The 24,339-nt window shown below is 51.9% G+C and overlaps 2 protein-coding genes across 2 annotated transcripts; one reads left to right on the top strand and one right to left on the bottom strand.

The window, feature by feature from the left end:
* ARPC2 (actin related protein 2/3 complex subunit 2) lies at nt 1–19,618 on the top strand. The gene is made up of 10 exons (XM_041407820.1): nt 1–178; nt 9,668–9,702; nt 10,655–10,767; nt 12,768–12,813; nt 13,414–13,600; nt 14,030–14,123; nt 16,390–16,516; nt 17,869–17,969; nt 18,320–18,420; nt 19,179–19,618. Exons 1-10 carry the CDS (start codon nt 105–107, stop codon nt 19,201–19,203), a joined length of 903 nt encoding a protein of 300 aa, XP_041263754.1. The 5' UTR covers nt 1–104; the 3' UTR covers nt 19,204–19,618.
* On the bottom strand, nt 19,422–24,320 carry LOC121337589 (angio associated migratory cell protein). Its single transcript, XM_041407754.1, has 11 exons — nt 24,200–24,320; nt 23,781–23,933; nt 23,249–23,368; nt 22,975–23,114; nt 22,746–22,890; nt 22,519–22,602; nt 22,129–22,244; nt 21,523–21,626; nt 20,961–21,051; nt 20,537–20,691; nt 19,422–20,278 (listed from the first exon to the last, which is right to left on the bottom strand). Exons 1-11 carry the CDS (start codon nt 24,285–24,287, stop codon nt 20,203–20,205), a joined length of 1,272 nt encoding a protein of 423 aa, XP_041263688.1. The 5' UTR covers nt 24,288–24,320; the 3' UTR covers nt 19,422–20,202.
* Nucleotides 24,321–24,339: the final 19 nt, after the last annotated feature.

The raw sequence follows: 24,339 nt of genomic DNA, 5'->3' as shown, positions 1-24,339 counted from the left end.
GAAGTGACGCGCGGGCGCGAGAGCGGAAGCGGCGGCGCAGGCTCGGGCGGGTCCCCGGTGCGCGCAGCGGGCTCGGCTCCCTCAGAGCCGCTCCCGGCACCGACATGATCCTGCTCGAGGTCAACAACCGCATCATCGAGGAGACCCTCACGCTCAAGTTCGAGGGCGCGGCCGCCGGGTAGGAACAGGGGGGCCGGGGCGGGGCGGGGACGGGTCCGCGGACCGAGGGAGGGGCGAGGGGGCGGTGGCTGGCGGGGCCCGGGCCGTGCCAGGCGGCCGGGCACAGAGTAGAGCCTGGCGGGTGGTGCCGGGGGAGGATGGGGCTGAGGGGTGGGGGCCGGCGAGTGGTGACAAGGCAGGATGTGGGGCTGGCGAGTGGCGGGGAGCGGCACTGAGCCTGCGGGTACTGTGCTACCGGGTGGCGGCCCGGGAACGGGCAGGGCAGAGCGGGCTCGGGGTGGGGGCCTGCAGGATGCAGGGCTGGGAGCGGGGTGGTCGGGGTGCGGGAACTGAGCTGCGGGCGACGGGGATGGGCGGAGGGAGAGCGTGGGGAATGAGGGGGCAGAGCGGGACAGGGCAGTGTCGGGGGGGAAGTGGGGCTGGATGGGGTCACTAGTGCCAGGGCAATGGAGAGCCCCGGGGAGCAGGACGGATCTGGGAAGGATACCGGAGATTGCCGTGCTGAGGTGGACTGGAGCACAGGGCCTGGACGAGGAGGAAGTGGGCAAGGGAGGAAGGTGGATTTGCAGGGTATTTGCTTTGGGTAAAGTGGGCTTCATCAGCGTGGTGCCAGCGTGGTACAGAATGTGTAGGGGGAGGCGGGGAACAGGAAGCCTGAGTATGGAGTCATGGCCTCAGCCTTTTGCTTTGGGGTGAAGAGCAAATTCCAGCTCGCTCCCTCTTTGCTTTCTCGAGCAGAAGGGATACAGGCACGGCCTGACCTATACGGGTCAGCCACGGCCGCTGCTGCCAGCCTGGAGGGTGTCCTGGCCTCGGGGAGCAGACTGGGGCTCTAGGTCACACCCCCGTCTCTGGCTGGGACAGTTCAGTCCCTGGGAAGCCACTGGGTTTTTTTACTGCGAGTATTGCAACAGGGCTGTAAAGATGCTTGTGAGGACACAGCTAGCTTGGAAGGAAGCCCCTTAAGTATGAATGTCCTTATCTGCAACCGGGTGGCCTGTAGGCTGGATGCACTGCCTGCTGACTGAGACACCTTTGTACACAGACAAAGCCTTGAGAGGCAGAGCAGTGGTGTTATCTCTGGGGTGGAGCCTGCCCTGGCGCCTCACAAGGCAGGGCTCCGGCTGCTCCAGGAAAGGACCCCCCAGGCAGGTGCCTTTTTCTGTGTTACCTTTTTTCTCCAGCGATTTTTGAAGCTCTCAGCCTTCTGCATGCAGAATGTTGCATGCAATCTGCTTTCCCCCCACTCTCAGGTGACTTGTTGCTCAGATTCGTGTTTTGTTTGGGAGGGTTTTTTTTTTTTTCCATAAAATAACCTTACAGACTGCTCTGCCTTGGAGGACAGCTGAGCTTCTCCCAGTTTTTGATTTGTCTTGAGCCCTGGTCATTTAATGCAACCAGTTTCCCCAGAGTACAGGCAGAGAGCTCCCAGGTGACCACTGTGGTATTGCAGCCACTTCCATTAGAAAATATGGCATGTCCAGAGGTTCACAGTGAGTGTCAGAACAGCTTCTCAATCACTAGTCTGTGCCAAGGCATTCTTCCTGATGGAGGGAGAAGAATGTGCACATGTTGATCTGACATGGAGGGGCAGTTTTCAGCTTTAGATGCACCCCAAAACTCTGGCTCTGTGAGCAGAGCTGTGCTTGCTTGCCCTGCAGCAGCCTGCAGGCCCCTGAGATTTCCATTCTGCTGTATGGTAAAGCCCCCTCACTCGTGTGTTGGCACGTGTGCCTGACATACTGATTGTTCCTGGATCAATTTGTAGGGTGGCTGATGGTGCTCTGCTTCTGCCTTTTAGTCATCTGTGGCACGTTCTGTTCTTTAGATGGCGTTTCTAGATAAGTTTTGTGCCTTGAGTGTGTTGCTGAAGGTGAGGAAGGCATTTACTTCTGAATTTTCTTCTGTGCTTCTTCTGGGGTCCCCCATCTAGGCAAGTGCAGGGGGATTTCTCCTGGTTTCAGGGCTTCTGAGGAAAGGCTGTTACTAAACATTTATTCAAGTGATTTTTTTTCCAATGGCCACAGCTCTCAGGTTATTCCTGTGGTGCTCTGCCTGGAGGCAGGAAGGGATTTCCTGTATTTTGCTATTTTGGTGATGGTTTTCCAAGGTGTATCTTGGGGCTGAATACAAGACAGGGCAAGGACAAGCCTTGAAGAATTTGGTGACTGGGAGGAGTGGGCTGGACACTGGGGCAGAGTTAGGTGTACATTATTTGCTCTAACCCAGAAGTGCAGCAGATGTGATGCAGGGATTTGTCAGTAGTGGTTGTCTCAGAGCCAGGTGTGCCTGGTGGCTTCAGCACCAGCCTGGAAGTGGGGCAGAGCAGGGTTCATTTCCAAATCCTTTGCCAGAGACTTGTCCTGTGACATGGGCTGCAGTGCAGCCATAGTTTGGCCGGTTCCTGCAGAGCTTTCCTGGGCTGTCAGGTGGGAGACATTCCACATTTCACCTTGTCATATAGAACTAGGTCACATTTAGAAGATAGAATTCATTAACTGCCATTATTGTCATATATGTCAAAATCTGCTCTGTGTGGAGGTCCATCAGCTGTCCCTGGAGTTCCCAGTGTGAAAGGTACCATGGCAGGACTGCAGACAGAGATCAGCACTTGAGACAGGGCCTAGCCCACTCTTAAGAGTATATCCTGGACATGGTCCTTGGGGCTTGGCAGCATCCACCTGTAACTAGGATAATTTCAAATTTAATTTGGTTTTGTGGGCAGACCCAATGCAAATCTCACCTCCTTGGAGAGCTACTGTTGAAACATGATATTTATATCAGGGTGGTAACAGATGATGGACTTCAATGCATCTGATTTTTTACCTTATTTAGTTCTAGTAATTTCTTTGTTTAAATTATTCTCTTAAACCAATCACATTTTTAAATAAAAGCCTAAAGCTACCAGAATCTGTTGAAATAACTTGAGTTAGGAATTTGCTGCTGCAATGTGGGAATATCTGGTCAGTACCTAGAAATAAGTTTGTTGAAATGAGGTTGTCTCATAAGCTTTTTCACATGTCAAGGGAAAGCTTCCCTAAGCTTTTGACCAATTCATTTGTACATGAGATGTTACCTGGAAGCTGGTGTCACAGGTGGGTTTTCCCATTTCTGATGGAAGTGTTGTGTGAAATGAGCTCTACCAGTTGGAAAATCCTGTTTCTCATCATTGCTTTCCTCTGCTAAATGCACAGACATTAAGAAAACCCTACAAGCACTTTAAGTGTAAAACATTTTGATTATTGTCTTCTGTGTCTGATGAATATTCATTCTGTTTGACACGAACAGATTTGCCATCCAGTTTTGTCCTGCCCTAATTTAACTGACCCCAGGGAAAGTGTGGCACAGGGCTTTGGTTTTCCAGTCATACATAGCTTACCCAAAATCTTTAGTAAATTAATAATCTGTCTCAAACTGTTACTTATTAGTTACTCACTGTGCAAAAGAACACAAATTTGCATAGCTGGGGTACAGCATGCCTTTTCCTAGGTTGGGGGCAGAGGGAAGAGAATCTCAAACTAAATTGTTGGTTTCTTTACAGCCATTAGTAGGTAGAGCTCTGCAGGGCTCCCTGACAATTAGCTGCATAGGAAATCACCTGAAGCTTGGACTTCCCTGATGCAGAGTGGTTCCTGTGAGCCAGTAGGAGCTGGGCTGAAGCTGCACCCATCTGCTTTATGGTATTTCCCACCTGTGGTCACTTGATGATTGTGTGCTGCAGAGCTGAGCCTTTCAGACACAGAGCCTGAACCCTGGCTGAAACCAGGCAGTGAGAACTTTGTGTTCATGGTGTGACTTGGAGTTCATCATGGGGAGACAGGAGTGTTTATGTGCTGGGAGGGTAGAGGAGCTTTGAATCCTGCCAGGCACTACTGAGGAGCTCTCTTCAGGAGTGGTTGTAGTTATATGTAGCTCCAGTGTTTCAGGGATGCTGAGAGACCCCACCAAAACCAGATTGTTCCTCTGCCACCCCCTCATTCTTGCTGACACAGACATTTTTGTGGCTTCAAGGGAAACAGGATTGGGGAAGTGACCTAGGTTAAAATTAAACAGGCAAACTGGGTATTTTTAGCTTAGATGAGTTTCCTCATCCCATTCATTGTGTCATGGCTGCTCACCATGGAGCAGGGATCAGATCTCCCTCCTTCAGCAGCAGTGGCAGGTGCTGGCTTAGTGTTCTCACAAGCCCAGCCTGGAGCTGCACATCTCTCCAGGGACAACCTCACCTGCTGAAACTCAGTCTGCCTGACTGCAGAGTGCTGGGGAAATGCTGCTGGCAGAAAGAGAGGGTTTGGGATGTGCTGGCATGGACAGTGCTCGTGGTACACCCTGGCTGTCCATGTTGACTGAAGGTGCTGTAGGTGTTGGAACATAGCTCCTGGGTTGTCACAGCACATCCTGCTTTGGACACCAGGGAAGGTGACTTAGCATTAACAGTGTATTGTGAACCACCTCTGTCTGGAAGTAGATAGTGCTCCACTCTTGTGCAACAGCACAGGGAGCAGGAGGGAAGAAAAGCCAGATCTGAAAAGTGTTAGGCTTTCACAGGTGGTTCTGTCATCACTCCAGCCTCAGTTTTCATCTTGCGTTCCTAAGAGGAGTTTGCTCTGTTTTATCTTCAGAGAGTGGTTCTCACTGCAGCCACCAGTGCTTGACAGCGGAGAAGAGTAGGTGTCCATCACTGTACTAAAGAAACAGTACAAGTGTGTGCAAAATGAGGCTCTTACCCAGAGACTTGGCACAACTCTGGATCTCTCTGGTGGGGAATCACAGGCTAGCTGCCTACAGATGAGGATGGAAGACAGCTGAGGACAAAGATCTGGCTGGAAGGGGATCTGCCAGTGCCAGCATGCTCCAGGACCATCTGTGCTTTGTCCACTGCAAACCCCACTGCTTTCATACCAGCCGGCTCCTCCAGGCTGTTGGGCACACAGCAAGGGAAAAGCTTGGCCATGGAGGGGCCATCTAACCAGGAGGGGAGAACTGGCATGTGTAGGGTGTTGTACACAGCTCGGCACCACCCACCTGGCAGAGCACTCCTGCTCGTGTTCATGGTGGGTGTGCTGCCAGAGCTATGGGAGCTCTTTGATTGCATATGCTCCTGCAGCTTACGCAGAGACGCTTTTGTTAGCTGAGTGGGGCCCAGAAGTGGAGGAACCGTTCAGAGAATTTTAGTCATTGCTCATAATTTTTTTTATTGAGGAGACCTTTCTGTAGCGAGAGCCTGCAGTCTGTCACTGAATCTGGCTCACTTTATCCAAATCGTGTGTTGGCTCCGGTGATCTGAAAGCTCTGCTCAGAGCTTTAAACTTTGAAATACCCCTTTTTTTCCCCTCTCCTATGGGACAAGAGGTTAGAGTATCTGCATGCCTGCAGCTTTTGAAATAATTGCCATTCTCCATTATTTGGTAGAGGCCTTAATTGTGGTGTGGGAGATGCTTCAGTGTGGTTGTCAGCCAGGTTCTTAAATTTGTCGTAACATACAGCTAAGAGCCTTTGTGGCCTGAGAATGAAACATGGAAGTTCTCTGAGTCAAGGGAGGAAGTGCTGTCAGAAAAAAGATTTGCTATGGCTCTTAAGTGCTCTCTGGTGTCTCTCCATGGGTACCTATGGCTCTTCACGGATGTTCTGCTGGGGTGAAAAATCTGATTTGGAGCTGGCCCTGTGTTAGATAGACAGGGCATAGGAGCCATTTGGAGATGAATAAAAGGAGCACAGGTAAGAAGACATAAAACCTGTCAGGGTCTTTTGTTGTTACAAGCAGAGGGTAGATGGGATTTGGTGGGGGTTTGACTTCAGACCTTATAACTATTATCACAAAACAGACTGCTGCTGGGAACAGCTGCCATTTTAGCATTGGAGTTCAGGCAGGGGTTTGCAGAAAGGTCTGGTCTGGATTCAGTGTTCAGTGCAGAGAGAAGCCATCTCAGTTATTCCTGGTATGAGCTGGTTTTACTGTCCATTCAGGGCAGAGGGTAGCAAGCAGGGAAGGTCACTGGGGGATGCTGTGGTTCAGGTAGCAGTGGAGGTGAGAAGCTTGCAGGGGTCACAGCAGCTCTCTGCCCCAGGAGAGGATGAGGTGTCCTGGCTTAGTCTGTTTTCAGAGATTTGGTTCAGGGGTAGAATTGACCCCCAAAAGACCTCCTGGCTTCCCAGTTGGGATTTACAGTTCGGCTGGGACTTAGAGATGGCTGTGATTGAGAGTCATTCAGCACCAAGCTGCTAAACTTGCTATGGGTGTGGAGAGTCTTCTCATGGAGGCAAGGGACACCAGAGCACGCTAGACCAGACAGAGCTCTTTGGGATCATGCCAGTAACCTGACAGTAGCTGGTACCCACCCTCAGTGGTGCAGGCCCCATCCCAGGCCTGCTGTGAATCCCCTGCACTGAGCCAGTGCTGGCAGAGAGCAGGAAGGACAGAACGCAGAGAGGACGGATTGTGCCTCCATAGAGCTATTTCCGGTGGTAGAAGATGGGGTTGGAAGGTCAAGGGGAAGTGAATGTGTGTGTGACCTGCAGCATTGTTGCTCATCCAGAAACTATGGAATGCTGGAGGTGAGAGCTCCTCTCTCTTCTGCCTGGGGACTTCTTGAGGTGGGAACAACAATCCAGGTAGCAAACTGAGTGGTTCCTCTGCTGGAGAACAATTTTGAGTAGCCAGGGTAGTTTTCATGACGTGAGCCAGAGAAATAAATAGAAGCACTTTAAACACTGTGATTGTAAAGCTCCTGAACTGTGAAAGGCTAAGGGGGCTCACTTTGCTCCCAGCCACACTTCCAGTGCTCTTCCCTGTCCTCCCCTGGGCCAGGCCAGGCCTGGGTTGATTAAGTGTGTGCCCGGTGAGGCAGAAAAGCCACTGTGCTCTGGGTGACAGGCCCATGTGGCTGCGAGGAGCTCTGTATGCAGCTCACGTGAGCTCTTGCTTCACTGAGGCTGTGCCGGGAAGTGGTTGAATATTCAGCACCCAAAGTTCTGCCCAGTTACCTTCTTTTCCCTTAAATACTCCCCCTCCTCACCATCCCCAAGTACCGGAACTGAGCCACTTGGGAAATCAGCGTTCAAATAACTTCTCTAAGAAATGATGTTTGCACAATAACAGGCTCAAACCCAGCTGTGTTAGCAGTGAGCTTTTGTGTGCAGAACAAAGGCTCCTGTACAGGCTCTTGCTCAGCTTCTTCAGTGATGCAATGAGTGATCCTCCTGCCATCCTCTGGGTACAGGACAACCAAATGGGGAATCATCCTTCCTCAGCACTGCTTCCTCCAGTGCACCGACTGTCAGCCACTTCCTTGCGTTTCTCAGAGGGAGGTGCTGTGTTTGGAAGGCTCTGCTAGGGGGAATGGGGTTTGAAAGGTATAACTCTGAGAAGATGGAACAGAGGTTTAAGGATGCATCCTGTTTAATATTCCTAGCTCTCATGTGCCTGGCTGTGCTATCTTTAAAGCTTCCTACATAGGTTTCTTTTTTTATAAAAATTTATAGTGCCATCCAAACTGATTCCCACGTCTGAGTGTGGTGCTCTAAAAGAGGAACACGTCTGCATCAACTGACCGAGTGGGATCTCTGGGAGTTTCTTTCATCTCTGCTCTGAGCCATCCTCAGTGAGCAGAAGTGGCTTGGACATGACTTGTGGAATTGCTCCCCAAGAGCTCAAGCTAAATCTGCAGCCAGGGATGCCTGCTGAGCCTGTCTCAGGCCCAGCTAGGGAGGGGAGATGAAAGCAAGAGAGGTCACAGGTAGCTGGCACAGCTTTTAAACAAAAGGACCTGCTTTGGGTGCACTTGCATGCTTCTTTCAAGTGTGCAGGTTTTATCTTCAGCAAGGTGGCACAAAAGACAGAGGCTCCCTGGCCTTCAGATGAAAAAAAGGGCTGTTGCCTTTCACAGCTGATCACCTTCAAGAAGCAGGAACACCCCCTCATTTTCACTTAGGGAGGAATTAATCCCCAGATGGAGAACCTTTCTGCTGGAGTAAAATGTTGTTGACCTGGTGGGTGTCTGGGATCAGTGCAGTGCAGTGTCTTGGTTTCCCTGTATTGCCCAGCTTGAGTTTCATCACATTGTGGTCATTTCTGCCTTCCAGGAATGAGGCTGGCTGCAGAAAAGCTGATGGAAAAAGCAATGCTTGCTGCTGAGATAAAATCATTTAAATTGTTACAGAATATTTTCAGGGAAAATAGATATTGAGTCATCGCTTCCCCCCACCTTCCTCAGTGTATGTACCTCAGTGTAACCAGTACCCAGCAGCACATAAGTGTGTGGAAGAGCAAGTTTTGGCAAAACAGTTGAAGCTGATCTCTGGGCAGCAGCAGCATAGTTGAGACCACTGACTTTACTCTGGGGAGTTATTTCAGTATGTTGGTTCAGGCAGGTGGGAATGAACTGTTAGAGACTAGATTTCTGTTAGCAGCAGCCTTATTAGCCTGTATTCGAATATCATCTACTTTTGAAAAATAAATGGAGACACAGTGTGAAACAGCGGTAGCAGACTGGCATTTTTATCCTGTTCTCATTTTCCACGCCTGCTCTCAGCAGTGGAGATACCTTTGCATCAATTCCCTGTTGGAGAATGACCTATTAATACCAGTCCCCTTGGAGCTGTGAAAGCAGTTATGTAGTGCCAGTCCCAATGAAATTACCTTCCAGAAGCAGTTACATCTTTCATGGAGTCCTAATCTTTCACAGATCATGCACAAATGTCAAAATAGGGTTTGTTAAGAAGCAGTTTAATCTTCATAGTCACAGTGTAAGATGTGATGTGCCTTTGGCTTGCAAAGGGTTTTGTTGCTGACTGGGGTCCCAGAGACCACTCAGGACAGTGTTAGAGCACATCCAGAGCTGCAGTTTTTCTGCAGAGGCTATTGGGGTGTTTTGGAAAGGGGGCAGGATGAAATGAGCATGTGGAAAGTTTCCTTTTTGACCTGCTCCTGACACTACTAACACTTTCCTAACTTGGAAATGGGGTCTTCTCTGCAAGAAAGTTATATCAATGATATATCATCGTTTGCAGAACTGGTGTTGATGGCAAGGGGGGCACTGTGTCAGGAAGGATTACTCAGCTCCTTCCATGAACTGGTATTGCAGGACCTTACAAAAGATCCTTTGTCCCAAAACCTGTGTCATGGCCATACTGTACAGAGCGTGTGCTTGTGAAAACAAACTTCTTAGTAAGGAGTAGCTTTCTTAGGCATTTCTAACTGGAAATCTGTGATGTCAAAATCTATTAATAAACTAGAAATAATAGAAATCTGTGCTAGCTTCAAAGTCTATTTTATGTCATCTGGGGTAAAAGTGGTGCTTATAGGAAGGGGAAGAAGTCTAAGATCTCTTGTCAGAGGTTACTACGAGTCGGACAGAGGAGATAAAAGGGTTTTGAGGAAGAGCCGCCTGTGGAAAATAAGGTGTTGGAAATTAATCCTCTTTCCTTCACAGCTTGGAGGCTGCTGTTAGAGTTCTCATTTACCTCCTTTGTTTTCTTTGCTTTTTAGAAATAAACCAGAGGCAGTAGAAGTAACATTTGCAGGTAAGCTCTGCAGATCTCTTGACTTCTCTGAACCAGAGACTGGCTTGAACAGTCTGCCCACACCACTGGGCGGGGGCGATGTGGAGACCCTGCAGTACCCCCAGAGTTGGCTGCCCCACTATTTCTCTGTCTGTTTGCCTTCCCTGGGACTTCCCTAGAGCACGGAGTTCACTGGTGGTAGTGCTCTGGTGTGTGCCTGCTACATAGCTCTTCTCTTTTACCTCATCTGTTCTCCACTCCTGCCCTTGATGCTACTTGTTATGAGGTCTTTAGCATCTGGTTTGGGTCGTTAGGAAGCTGACTTAGGGTGACAGGCAAAATGGATTCATCACCTCAAGTTTGCTCTTCAGGAAGAGAAATGCCAAGAAAGTTCAAGTACTCATTCAACAACTGATTTTTTGCTTCTGTTATCAGGAATCTGTGTAAGCTGCAAAGCTCCATGGGGAAGTGGAGCTTGCTAGGTAGCTGGAGGGTTCCCTTCCCTTCCTCCTGCCCTCCCTGCCCATTCTGCAGTGAAGTGGAAGCTCACAGCAGGCAGTGGCTGCCCTGCCTTTGCTGGCAGAGAGGTTTTCTCCTCCAGGCTGCAGCTCTGGCCTGGTGGGCATGTCAGTCACTTTCTGTGCTGGCCATCCAGAAGGCTGCCGTCTCTGCATGTTTGTATCCTTGTGCATTGAGCACAAGTGGACTTGCCAGGGATGCTAAATGACACTAGACTAAAGCTTTCTGTGATGGACAGGTGTCAAAATAGTTTCAGCCCTGTCAATGACAGCAGGTCTCCCTACATGACATTACCATTTTCCTTAATTGCAGGTTTCCCTCTTGCTGTGTGTGTGAGGGCTGGAGCAAGAGGAGCAGTGTTGCTTTATACAGTTACTAGAACTTGTAGGGAAAACCTTGCTTAGAAATAGGAGCTGGTTCCTGGTCCCTCACGTTTCTCTTGCTTGCTCCTTAGATTTTGATGGAGTCCTTTACCATATTTCAAACCCCAATGGAGACAAAACAAAAGTGATGGTCAGTATTTCTCTGAAATTCTACAAGGAACTCCAGGAACACGGTGCTGATGAGGTGAGTAAACATCTCCAGGCCTCTTGCCTACAAATACTGTGTTGGTGGCAGTGTCTTTGTGATATAGATAGATCTAACATCTGACCCTTAGAGAAGCATCTGTGCTCCCATCACACACTGGTCAAAGGAGCAGCCCTGTGCCAACCAGGAGTCCCACTTTGCTGAAAGACAAGTGCAAGTTTGTTCATGCCCTCATGAAAAAGTAGTCATCCTGTGTGACCCTGCAGCCTGAAAGGCAGAAGGCACTGCTAATTTTGCAAGTTCAGCAAACTCTGACCATGTAGTGATAGTTTCCCTGACTGGTGTGTTGAGCTCACAAATGAAGGAAGGTACCAAGACAGATCTGTGGTGCTTCTCTTTTGACTCCTAACCACACTTGAGAGCAAGTGCGGGGCTCCTGTTGTGTGTGCAGACCTTGGTTTTCAGACTGGTTCCCTTTTCACTGCTGCTGTGTGAAGTCCCAGGCTCAGTTCCTGTTGACTGGGTCCTGTGGTTGCGGAGGGCCATTTATGGTAGAAAAAAGGAGCCTCTCTGAGCTGTGGTTGGATGGCAAGGCAGGAAGTGTGACTCAGTTCCTGAGTCAGTTTTCAAATCTCCACATGGTAGCAAATGGGGTTCACCCAGGGCTTTTCAGCAGGCTTTTGCCTCTGGGTGTCTGTCCTTGGAAGAAAACAAGGGAACCGCTCCATCAGTTTATTGTGAGTCTGGTGAGAAATGAGTGACTTGAACCCAAAGTGAATTCCTGTGAATTGCCATAAGACCCACCTAAGTCAGAAGAGATATGATTGAGTGTCCTGCTTTCCTGGTTTCTGAATTCAGAGCTTTCTAGGTGCTGCTCAAGGTACTGCTGCCGACATAAGGAGTGTCAAGCAGCCCAAATGGTGGAGACTTCCCAGCATGTATAGTGAGGATCAGTGCAGTGTGTGATCCCAAGAGAACTCCTGTGGTAGCGAGTGGCTGACAGCACTGTGCACCAGCAGCCATGGTAGTGGGGAAAGGCAACTTTCTGTAAACTTTTAGAGGAAAACGGGATCTGTGCAGGACTGGCTTGGAAGTACTGACTAAATAGAAATTACATATTTCAATCTCCAGTTGTCATAATGTTGCTTTCTGTACTTCCCTGCAGACAACGTTGCTTGTTTCTGCTCTGTCTTTGGTGAAACCCCACTGTGAGGAATGCAGAGTGGGCTTCCTGCTAAGACAGGGCATCTTCCTGCACCATTGCAGGCAGGCTCTCTGCTGAGAGGAGGTTTTGGCCTGCAGAGAGTCTGTGTATCCTTTCCACGTGGTAGTGGGTGTCATCCCAGGAGGGCCAGTTCTGCCCCAACACTGTTGTGTTCTTCTCTGTGAAATATCGCCTGTTCACAGCCCCCTCATTGACACACAGCTATGGCTCAGTTGGAAATTGCCATTGATGTAAAATTCAGCAGTAATTACGTCTGAAGAAAGGTTTTTGCTGTGCTGTAGGCGGTTCTGCTTCTGGGAGGCATCCAGCCTGCGTGGCAGTCTCCTCTCGATCCCCATCTGTTCGTGCAGTAGGCTGAGACAGTGTGTGATCACCAGGCCATGGTGTGCTCTGAACTTGCCGTCCTGTGAGGAGAGGGACGGGGCACGCTTTACATCTGCCTTTGAATGGAAGGAAAAGTGGTAGCCCTCAGGTCTGTTGTGTCAGGCTCTGCTGATTGTTCTCCTTTGAAGATGTGAGCTATAAGGCTTCTTCCCTACACAAATCCGACTAGCAAGAACTTGAAAAAGTTCCAGTTTTGAGTCCTCTCCTGCAGTATGTCCCCTGTCAGTGGAGTTCAGGGAACCCTCCCTAGGGCAGGAACAGCCAATAGTACTAGAAGCTGATGACTTAATATTTGTCTAAGTTCTCTTAGACTAGGGGAGGCAGGTGCTGTAATTTGATACTTCTGAAAGAAGACCAAATAAGGCCTAGGCTGTGCAGGAGGAAACAAGTCGTGATAGCTTGTGCACTCAGTGTTTAATTTCTTTTCTAGGTATTGAAGAAGGTTTATGGAAGCTACTTGATAAATCCTGAATCAGGTAACCCTGCAATAACATTCACTCTCTGTGTGTGTATGTGTGTGTGTTTGAATGCAATTCCAAAGTTACTTAAGTCACCTGAGAAATGCTCATATGAAGGCTGCGCTTGAAGAGCTTGATATCTGAGGCTCTCTATACAAGGAATTGCAATTTGAAATTGCCAGTTTAAAAGGTGGCTCAGATACGTCAGGAATGAAGTAGCTTGCAGCACAAGCTGTAATTCTTTATGCAGTCCTCCTCCAGGAAGCCGCTGTTCCTCACGGTTGGGGTCTTTGTTCTTCTCAGAGATGCTTTGTAAGACACAGAAAAACCATGGTTACCTGTGACAACATCTCTTCCTACTCACTGCAAAAACTTGGGAGCAGTTCAGCCGGCACGTGTGTCTGGGAGCTTGGGAAGGAGCCCCGGGAACGTTGCCATGGCCACGCACCGAGTTCAGGCATGGCTTTTGGCAAGTGCTTGGAGTGGGAAGAACTCACCCCTGGGGCTTTTGGGAGGATTTAAGGCAAAAGTGGGACTGTAGGTGTCTCTTAAAAAAAAATCTCTGCTTTCATTAAGGCCCTATGTAGATTATTAAAGCTAGTGGCTGTCCCTTCCCAGGTTACAATGTCTCTTTGCTCTACGACCTGGAGAACCTTCCTGCAGACAAGGATGCCATTGTGCACCAAGCCGGCATGTTGAAGCGCAACTGCTTTGCTTCAGTCTTTGAGAAGTATTTCAAATTCCAGGAAGAGGGCAAAGAAGGAGAAAAAAGAGCAGTCATCCACTACAGGGATGATGAGACAATGTAAGTGTTCAAACCAAACAGCACAGGGGTTGGACAGTGGTCAGTAGTCTGCTCCTGTGCACAGCTGTAGGTTTTGGTGGAAAGTCAGGAAATCCTCCTGCTCTGTGCTTTGGCCAGGGTAATAAGGGCCTGTTCCAGGCTGCCACAAGTATCCTATGAGGGTAATGCTTATGCCTCGGACTGCTGGGATGTTACACAAGAGTCTCTGTTAGTGGCATCACTTGTGGCTGCATACAGGAGAGGAACTGGCCACTCCCAACAGAAATGTTGTGCTCCCTGTAGATACTGTCTCAGGGGAGGGGAAATTTACAGCAGCCAGGCCTGTCAATGGCTGTTGTACCTACTTGACCTTGTCACACAGTTGCTTCCTTGTCCAGTTGAACTTCTTAGCTCTGGTTCACAGGTGGGTTCTGTGTCTCCCACCTGCAGGTATGTTGAGGCAAAGAAGGACCGTGTCACGGTTGTGTTCAGCACGGTATTTAAGGACGACGATGATGTGGTGATCGGAAAGGTGTTTATGCAGGTATGGAAACTGAGTTACAGGGAAAGGGTCTGGTCCTCAATTCAGATGCCTGCTTGCTTGAAGCAGCATTGCCAAATAAGCTGCTGAAGTGAGCACAAAGGCGGTTTAACACATGAAAATGCTTTGCTCCATGTTGGACTGGGATGGAAGAACATGCTAATAGGCACAGACAGTGTATTTTCCTGGCTCTTGCATTGGCATCTGTATCATCAATAGTCTTGCTCATTTGGACAATCAAGCGTATTATGTGTTACAGATGAGAAACACCACAGTGAATACTTCAGTCCCCACACTGAGGCCCTGTAATGTGGATAGCTATGTTGTAGGGATCTCCAGCCAGCTGAGGACCTGAGTATGTTGAGGAGGCTGTAAAGGGAGAGGAAGGGTGAGACAATGTCATGCCATGCCTGACTAGGAGCAGAGAATGGTCTTCACCTTGAAGTTTCATCCTGCTAATGCTCAAATACTGCAGAAACACTCAACAGCAACACAGTGTGACAGCTCTCAAATTTCAACTTTTTAGAGCTATGAATATACTGAATTTGTGGGCTCGAGCCAATCGTAATGCCAAGTCTGGACTCAGCTACCTTTTCCAATTGCTGTTTAGCTAGGAAGCATTCAGAGACTTGTAGTAAGCATTTTGCATGTCTGTGAACAACTGTGTGCAGCCTTGGGAAAATGAGACATCTGTATGCAGCTGGGGAGGCTAAATGCATGCTCTTACCTGTGTTCATCCGTGCCACTGGCCCACCTCACTCATCTGCTTAAGCTCCTGGGGAGCCAGCCTCCTGTTTGGGCATGGCCATGGAGTAGGGCCTGCAGGGTGTTCCAGGCATCTTTAACCCACCCGTTCAGGGGTCCCAGGCCAGGCTGCTGGCAGGCTCATGGTCAGCAAGTTACTGGCCCAGTTTGCTGGAGACCAGTGTACGTGTGTTGGGTGTCATCAGAAGGAGGTCTGTTGCAATGGAAGTCTTCATTGCTCTGCTTGCTGTGTTCATTAGCTACAGACAGGACATCTGCTCTGGCTTTGAGATTTTCCCCCACCAAGCATATCCCTCAGCCTGGAATTCAGCTTTTAAAATGGGAAGGGAGGCATAATGTGAACAAAATGGGGTTAGTGAGGGTCCTGGGAAGATGGCAGTGCTTCAAGGCAGCAGCTGTCCTGGAGTCTCCATGTCCCGAATTCTTGGTTTTTATAACAGCAAACCCTGCCTCTGCCCAGCCACAGGAATTTCCACTCTGAGTCACACTGGCTCTTTCCCTCCAGCTATTGCTCTTGCATAACACAGCTGGGCATGGTGTCTGCTCATCTGGGCTCTCATGGAGAAAATGTGGCCATTAACTAACCAGTGAAGCCATGTGAACCATTTTACCCTCTGGCATGAGCAGGCAGAAGTGCAAGCTAAGCATTTAATTAAGGAAACCCCTACTCTAAAAGGGACACGGATGCGCGTGCCTTTCCCAGGGGAAACTGCTCAGAGGAGAGGCCAAGGGTAGCTGATAATGTGTAGGTTGGGATGGAGGTCAGTGAGGCAGAGGGAAGACAGCCCTGCCTTGGGCCAGGAGAATGGTCTCTGGACATTCCCAGCCCCACACAGAGATGGTCCTTACGGTTCCTGAAATGCAGAGCCAGTGCATTTCCTGTGAGGTGGGGGTTGTGCTGCTGTCAGAGGTGGCGGAAGGGATCTCCCTGCCTGAAGGTATTGCTTCAAGGTGTGTAGGGAAGGGTTCAGAGGAGCAGTGTTCACATACAAATTTGAAGCCCCCAGATGCATCTTGATGCATCTAGGAAGACTCCTGGTGGGAGATGGTTGGTTTCTCAAATGGCAGAACTTTTACACTAGGTGTGATGGAGACCTTGCAGCCCTTCCTGAGAATTTATCTTCCTCTGGGGTGATGAGCACTGTGCACTTTCACTGGAAGCATTGAAGTTCCAGCAGGAGCTGTGCTGTCTCATGTACTTGCGCAGACTGAGGTGTCCCTTCCACAAAACACCCATGGCAGGGGTGTGACACACTGACAGCCACCCCAGCTGAGGGGCTGTGCTACAGTTATGTATAAACCCAGGACAGCCATGTATTTTGGGCTGGTTTTGCTGGGGAAAAGAGTTACTTTCAGGGTGTTTGGCCTGATGAACTTAATCAGTTCAGGGAAAGCTGGGCCACCTTCTGCTCATTGTCCTTTGGGAGTGAGGAAACCCCATTTGCTTTCCCAGCGTGTTGCTAAAGGGTCGCAGTGGGAATCACCTTCACTTTGTCTTGTTCAGGAGTTCAAGGAGGGTCGCCGGGCCAGTCACACAGCCCCACAGGTGCTCTTCAGCCACAGGGAACCACCCTTGGAGCTGAAAGACACGGATGCAGCTGTTGGCGATAACATTGGCTACATCACTTTTGGTAAGCAGGCAGCTCTGAGACTTGGGGATGCTTGGGGAGGAGAGAGGTTCCTGTTGCTGCATAAAAAACAGAAAGGAATTCACCTTCCCAGAGTGCTGAAGTGGGCAGTTCAGGGCTGCAAGGACTCTGGGGTTGCATTCTGTCTTGTGTGCCCCCTTTGGAGTGTCCCTTTTCTGTATCAGGTCACCTCAGCTCTGCTGTGGGCAAGATGATGTGGAAGTGGACAGTGAGTTGTTTAGTGTCCGCCTACAAAATAAGTTCAGTATTTGGAAGCAAAGGGAAGAGTGGCTTTGCTGTGATATTTTGGAAACTGGAGGTTTCTTGTGAAACTTTTCATGCAACTGTACTTGCAGGTAGTCCAGCTGCAGAGAGCTGTGCAGTGCTTGATCAGCAGAGGCAGTCAGCAGCAGCAGAGCAGTGCCTTCTGCTTCTCAGCTCTGCCTCTTCTCCAAACACTGATGAGCCACTTTCCCCTGCCAGAGGTGCTGGCCAGCAGAGCCATGACTTCCCCCTGGGTAGCAGTGTCAAGGAGTCTGAACCCTGCCCTGTTGAAAGGGAAAGGTCTCTTCAAGATGGTTGGGTGTGTTATTAGGATGTCTCAGTCCAGCATTCCTGTAGTTTGGAGCTCAGAGACGGAGCACAGACACTGCAGGGAAAGGTGAAGATAGCATTGCCCTCCTCCTGTGCTGGAAATGGAGCCTTGAGGCCTGGGCAGCTGTCAGCTATGGAAAGAAGAGGTCCAGGATGGCACATACTTTTCTTCTTGTTGAGACTAAATTTCCCAGTTATCTGATCTGACAGTCTCAGGTGAGATCATCACCCAGACAAAATGTTCTTTCAGCCCTCAGATCTTGGACACCTAACAGAGCACCAGCATATGGAAAGAGCTAACTACCTACTTGTATCCAAAAGCCTGTCTATGTTACAGGGCTGGCAAGCTGCCAGGCAAAGATCCACAACTGATTTCAAGACCCCAGGGCAGACTGGATCTTGAAATTGGTTGAGCAGTCTGGGTGCCCTGGTCTGCCTCCCAGCTTGCTTCTCCAATTGCGTCTCCTAAACACTGATAGAGCATCATGTGGTTTCCTACAGTGCCATTGTTTCTGGACACCTGGCCTTGCCTGCATCCTGCAGAGTGCACAGGCTGCTGTGGAAAATGTGGAAAAGTGCTCTTAAGCCTTGTATTTAAAATCACAAGTGCTGCTTGATTGGTATGTGTCAAGAGTAAAGGGCTCTTTATAGAGGGCAAGGCAGGCATTGAATGCAGCACATCCTGAAGCCTCCAGCACTGATCCTGAAGGTCTTGGCAGCCTCAGGAGGTACTAATGGTCTGTGTTGGCCTCTCATTTCAGTGTTGTTCCCCCGTCACACCAATGCTGCAGCCAGAGACAACACCATAAACCTGATCCACACATTCCGGGACTACCTGCACTATCACATCAAGTGCTCGAAGGTATGAGGGCCAGGGCACACAGGGTGGCTTCAGCTCATCTAACCTGCCTGCTGAAGGGGAGAAGCAGGGGACAGGGGTGCCTCTTGAGAACTCATTAGGGTCTGCTGCTGCCCTCCCCGGTCATGCAGGGGTGGCGAGTGATGCATCATTGCCTTCTCCCTGCTCTTGGACACAAGACTTTCCATTCTAGCAGTGAAGTAGGATTTTTGCCTTTTGGATCTGGTTTGTTTCCTTTCTGAGAACAGAAATGAGGGTAACTGTTCAGAGTGACTTGGCTTTGATGTGTCCTGAAATCTCAGCTATGAAGAAAGGCTCCTGACATGTCCCCATTTTGTCCTAATGAAACACAGGCCTATATTCACACGCGTATGAGGGCAAAAACGTCAGATTTCCTCAAGGTGCTCAACCGTGCCCGTCCAGACGCAGAGAAGAAAGAAATGAAAACAATCACGTGAGTAGCAAAGCAGGGCATGGCTCTCTGGGCCACGAGCTCGGTCTTGCTCAGTTTGGCATACTGCACTCCAGGGCAGGCAGGGGGTGACCCACAGCAGTACTGCCTCAGATGTCCTGTGAGGAGCTGGGTCTGAGGCAAAACCCTGTGCTGGCAGGTCCTTCACAAAAGGGTCATACATGATGGCCGTGCAAGCCCTGGTGTCTCCATTTCCCCCCACCAAGCCCTTGGTGGCATTCCTGGGGATTTTTCCCTGTTATATTAAAGCTGCCTTGTCCATCTCTGCGGGCAGCTCGTGGAAGGGAGAGCAGCCAGGTCCTTCCTTGGGGTTTGTGGGCACTCGACCAGGTCTTGCTGCCCAGTGTGTCTGCAGCTCCTCAGAGTCACTGGCTGCCTTGGCCAGCTGATGGCTGGGGCCAGGCCACCATGCTAGCTGGCTCCCTCTTGTGAACAAGCAGCCCACAGTGAAGTGGATGGAGGAGAGCAGTTGTGTGAACGTTTCACTCAGGTCCCTTACCTTCTGCTTATCCCAGAGCCCCTTAGACTCCTTTTTTCTCTTGTTTGTTCTGTCTGCATGCTGCTTTGGGGCAGGGGGGTTAGCCCCTTCCCACAGCCCTGTGACTTGGTTCTGCAGCCACAGACCCTGAGAGCTCCAACCCAGCAGTGCCTGCCTGGCTTGGAGAGCTCTGCTACGTGTGCCCCAGCACAAGCTCCACAGGCCCCTGGGGCTCTGCTGACCCCTCTCTCCATCCTTTCAGGGGGAAGACATTCACAACCCGTTAACACCAAGTCACTGAGGCTGCCGGAGGACGAAGGTTGGGGCACTTGCTACCTGATAATCGTAGCTTTTAATGTTGCACCTCTGTGGGCTCATAAGGAATTCAAGCAATCGGGGTCTGTTTGTACGACAAGTTGGGGGAGTAATCTGCAGAAACGAGCTGTGCTTGCGAGGACTCGATCGTTCCAAGAAACAAAACTTTAATTCCAGTTTGATTGACTTAATTTCTTTTCTTTTTTAATTTTTTTTTCTTTTCAAGCTGTTTCGCTTTGCAATATGTTACTGGAAATAAGTTGCAGTATTTCTTATGAGAATAATGCAATATTAACTTGTTTTCTTCTGAGTATTTGAGTTCAAAACTCCTGTATCTGAAGAAATACTGTTGGGGTTCATTAATAAAGAAGATCTTTCTATCTTAAAGGGCTGTGAGGCTTTGGCTTGTCAATGCATGTGACCTTGCCCTGGAAGGGGTGTTTAGTCACAGCCCCAAGGGAGATAATTCCTGTATTGTGGAACATATGCCTTCTGGTGAACTTTGGGGTGCAGTACCCAGATCTGGGAATTGCGTGTTCTGTTAGAGAACTCCTGGACTGTACAGAGCAGGATTCTCTTTCCTTCAGCTAGCAACCTGCACCCTCCTATCCTGACCTCTTCATTCACCCTAGCAGGGAGAGCTAGGATGAGAGTCTCTGCCACTGATCCTCAGGCCGTGGTTGGAGCCATAATTGGATGCCAGGGAGATCCCTGAGGAGGGAGCATAGCTCCCCAGATCCTCTTCCCCCCAACAAGCAGAGTAGATGGCATCCAGTTAAGTGAAATAATTTATATAATTAAAGACATCTTCATACAAAACCCCTGGCTTGGCCCCTGGATGGTGAGGGCAAAGCAGGGCAGGCTGGAAAAATTACAAAGCACACACTGGAGAAGGATGGTGAAACCATGTCCCTCGTCCCTCTGTACACAAGGCGCAGGGCAGCGCCAGGACGCCGTCCCTTGACACAGTTCTAGCGATCGGGCCGCTGGACGCAGAACACTTTGGCTTGGTGGTCGCCAGAGGTGGTCACCACAATGGAGGCATCCCTGCAGGGAGACAGGGCTCAGAGGTGGGGCTGGGGATTTCCAGTATCCCTGATCATCACTCCCAGCCCAGCTCTGAAGTGCTGCACTCCCCCTTGAGACCCTCAAGTCTCAGCATGGACCTAGATTTGTCCCCCACCTTGGGACCAGACCACAAGGGCACTCAAAGAGGAGGCAGCTTGTGATATGAGCTCCTAGGCTGGAGGCCCCTGCTACCACTGCTCCCTCCACCCAGCAGGGAAGGGGTCTAGGCCTGCTCACTTGTTGACAGCGAAGTCGAGGATTTCAGCAGAGTGCCCTCGGTACTCGCTGATCATCTTCCCGGAGCGGGCGTCCCAGAGCCGCACAGCCCCGTCCAGGCTGCAGGTGTACACCACGGCCGAGCTCTCCTCCCACAGCAGCTGCACGATCCCTGACTGGGGCAGGGGGAGACCACAGTGGGGATCTCCAGCAAGTGTTAGCTCCCCCCGTGTACCCCCACCCCCTCACGGTGTCTGCCATCCCCCCAGGAGAGCCAGACCCCAGGGCCAAGCACATCCGCTTTGCAGAGACTGCGGCTGCCCTCTGGGGAAGCCCAACTCTAAGGGAGAAGTACAAATTGGGAACTGGTCCTTGGGCTCCAAGGGAGCTCTCCAAAAGGCCCAAAGCCCACCTCCCAGGCCTGGGCAGGGGGGGAGGGCAGTACCTCGTGTTGGCACTTATGCCTCAGGCTCTGTGTGGAGAGGTCGTAAATAGCCAGTGTGCCGTCAAGATAGCCCACAGCGGCCAGTGGCATCCTACAGATGGGAAGAGGCATTACATGGGACATGGGGAACCAGGGATGGAAACACATAAAGGCTCCAGGTAAAAGGCAAACCCTGTGCTGAAGGCTACAATGCATTGAGAAGATGAAGGACAACCTGATCCCTGAAGCCATCAAACACACCACTTGGGAAACCCAACAGTACAGCAAGTCAGCAATCAGCTCATGGTTTGTGAAGATGACAATGTCCTGACAGGAAAATACCTGTCTAGAGTATCCCAGCCAAGCAGTGGTCCACCAGGCTAGCCCAGAATCCCAACAGTTGCAGGGAGGGCTGAGCAGTGGTGTCCCTTGGCCTCATACCAAAGGGATCTGGCATCTCCATACCCAGCTGGGGAGGATGGAGCAAGAGAAATGCAGCAGATTGAGCGCAAGGGATGCAAATGGATCTGTATGACAAGCCCTGTAAGATGTAGCACTGAAGAGGGGCTGGCCCAACACTCACACATTACAGAAGCCCAGCGACTCCACTGAGTTGGACTCTGCCTCCTCGCCCTCACTGACGGGTGCCTTGGGAGTCACGCTCTCCATCTTGAACACGCACACCACCTGGGTAGAGGGAGGGACACTGTACCCCGAGGGCAGGAGACCCAGATGCACAAAGGTCCCGTTCGCACTCGGTACCGAGCCTGCGCCCTCATTAGAACAAGGCGCGGCCGCAAATCCTCAGCTCCTGGGAGCAAACAGGAGGGAGGGAGCGTCCCCCCAGGAGCCGGCGGGACCACCCAGCCCGCGCTCCGCCGCAGCGCGAGGGCGCCGCCTGCCGGCTGCCGATGGCCGCACACCGGCCGTGCCTGGGAGGGGTCCGCAGCGCTCCCGGCTCTGCCCCCGGCCCAGGACAGGGGACTTGGGGGGTCCCCAGCGCTCCTGGCTCTGCCCCAGGCCCAGGACAGGGGACTTGGGGGGTCCCCAGCGCTCCCGGCTCTGCCCCCGGCCCAGGACAGGGGACTTGGGGGGTCCCCAGCGCTCCTGGCTCTGCCCCCGGCCCAGAACAGGGGACTTGGGGGGTCCCCAGCGCTCCTGGCTCTGCTCCCGGCCCACGCAGACGCACCTTGCCCGTGGCAGAGTTGATCAACTTGGCGTGACAGTCCACAGAGCCCGTCATGATCAAACTGCCATCCTGGTTGCTGGCCACACACGTCAAGGGGTCCTGATGGCCATCCTGGCCTGGGGGGTGAGCAGCAGGTATGAGCTTTATGTGCCCTCCCCACAGAGACCCAGTGAGCCTTGAAACACGCCACCCTGCAGCCTCCACCCTGCCTGGCTCTGCCAGCACCCCAGCAAGGTACAGCCACCGCTGGGGACAGACAAACCCTGTGCCAGGCTCCCTCCTGTCCTCACAGGATGCCTCCTCTCCACCCAGGCAGAGGTCAGAGCCCACTAGGAGCTGTTTGCCAACTAGGGAGTAGCCCAGGTGACAAACCTCTTCCTTCTTCCTTACCTTTCAGGACATGCAGCGAGGTTCCCTGCTTTAGGTCCCAGATGCGCATGGTCCCGTCCTCATACCCCACCACTGCTCGCTTCCCTGGGTGAGACAGAGATAGCAGATAGAGACAGGGCCCCCCATCCCCCCACCTCCCATTCAGCACAGACTGGGAGAAGCAGGAGGGCAGATGGCCCACACAGAGCTGGTGACATTTCACACTGCAGAGAGGCCCCACGCCTCACCATCGGGCAGGATCCTGCCACATGTGGCTGGGCATGCTGGACCCTGAAAGGTCTTGCAGTCCCCACTGGGGATCTTCCACATCCAGGTGTTGCCATCAGCTGTACCAGCCAGAAGTACGTGGGCTTGAGGGTGCCACTCCATCCACTGAGCAGAGAGAGGGACAGGCAGCGTCACCGAAGTGCTGCCACCCCACTTGCTGGCTGGGGAGCCCCCCACAGCACCACTCACCTCCAAGTCCCCCACTTCAAAGGACCACACTTCCTCCTTGGCATCCACCCGCCACACTTTGATAAGCCCAGACATGTCACCTGTGGCCACGAACACAGAGTCGTGACTGAAGCCAGCACAGGTGACCGAGTCCTTGTGTCCTGTAAACATCAGGGGACAGAGACTGCTCAGGCCAAGCTATGGACGATGGTCAGGAGAGCACAGCATCAGCTGGAGAAAAATGTGCGCAGACAGACGCTGCAGAGAGGGGACACAGCTGCTCACTGCACCTCACCTGAGCACTCAAACAGCAGCTCCCCGTCACTCACACGCCACACGAAGGCCTTGTCATCCTCTCCGCCTGTCACTGCCAGCGTGTTGGTCTTGGGGTCAAGGCTCACACAGAAGACAGAATCTTCACAAAAGAGCAAAGAGAGGCTACATGGCTACAGTGCTGATCCCACCTCACCTGATGTTCCCAGGGGATCCAAACCCTGTGCAGCACTGGTCTGGGTGGGACGTCAGCAAGCTGAACTCTCAACCCAGCCCAGTGGGAATCAATTCTTCACGCGGGAGAGGAGGGGCACAGCCTTTCTGCTGAGCTTAGGGCCAGCTGCTAATGGAATGAGAGGCCCAAAGGGCTCTTCTGCCAGAGCACAAGGCAGAAACAAGGCCCAGGGCAGCTCAGAGTCCTGACAGCTGTCCCAAGAAGGCTAGGAGACAGCAGCCTAGCAAGGTGCACTGCACCCCTGGACTCTGGGGCCCGCCAAGATGAAATCATGTCCCCAGGGGGGTCCCAGCCGCTTCTGCCCGTGCCCAGCACTCACCCGAGTGGAGCGAGAACGTGACCTCACTGTCGTCCTGGGCCTCCATGCCGTCCTCCACCCCCTCGTCATCCTCCGACTCCCAAGCCTCGGCATCGGGCTCTTCTGCCCCCTCGTCCTCAAAGTCCACGTCCTCCATCTCCTCGGCCAGGTCATCTGCAGAGGGCGAAGGTCAGGGCGCGGCTCGCGGCTGCCCGGCTCGGCGGGACAGCGGGGGATGCGCGGTGCGGCCGCGGCCACGAGCCCCAGAGCGGGGAAACCGCAGAGGAACGGGACGCGACACGGGGAGAGGCCGCGGGCCGGGGGGGATGCACCGGCCGGGCCCGGCACTGGGGTGGGGCCGCAGCGCTCCCGGTGCCCCGGCGGGAGGCCGGACCCCCGCAGGCCCTGCCCGCTGCGTGGCGCAGGGCGCCCCGTCTCACCCGGCCCGGGCGGGCCCAGCTCCACCACCTCGATGATCTCCTCGTCGCCGTGCAGGTCCAGCGCCCCCGGGCCCTCCCCGGGCTCCATNCCGCCCCGCTCAGTCCCCGCCCGCCCCAGCCAACCACGGCCCGAGGCCGCT

This window comes from Onychostruthus taczanowskii, unplaced genomic scaffold, assembly GCF_017590055.1.
Source record: "Onychostruthus taczanowskii isolate IOZ18803 unplaced genomic scaffold, ASM1759005v1 scaffold10, whole genome shotgun sequence".
Classification (NCBI taxonomy): domain Eukaryota; kingdom Metazoa; phylum Chordata; class Aves; order Passeriformes; family Passeridae; genus Onychostruthus; species Onychostruthus taczanowskii.
Note: the sequence above shows the minus strand (reverse complement) of the source record. Positions and strands in the feature narration are given on the sequence as shown.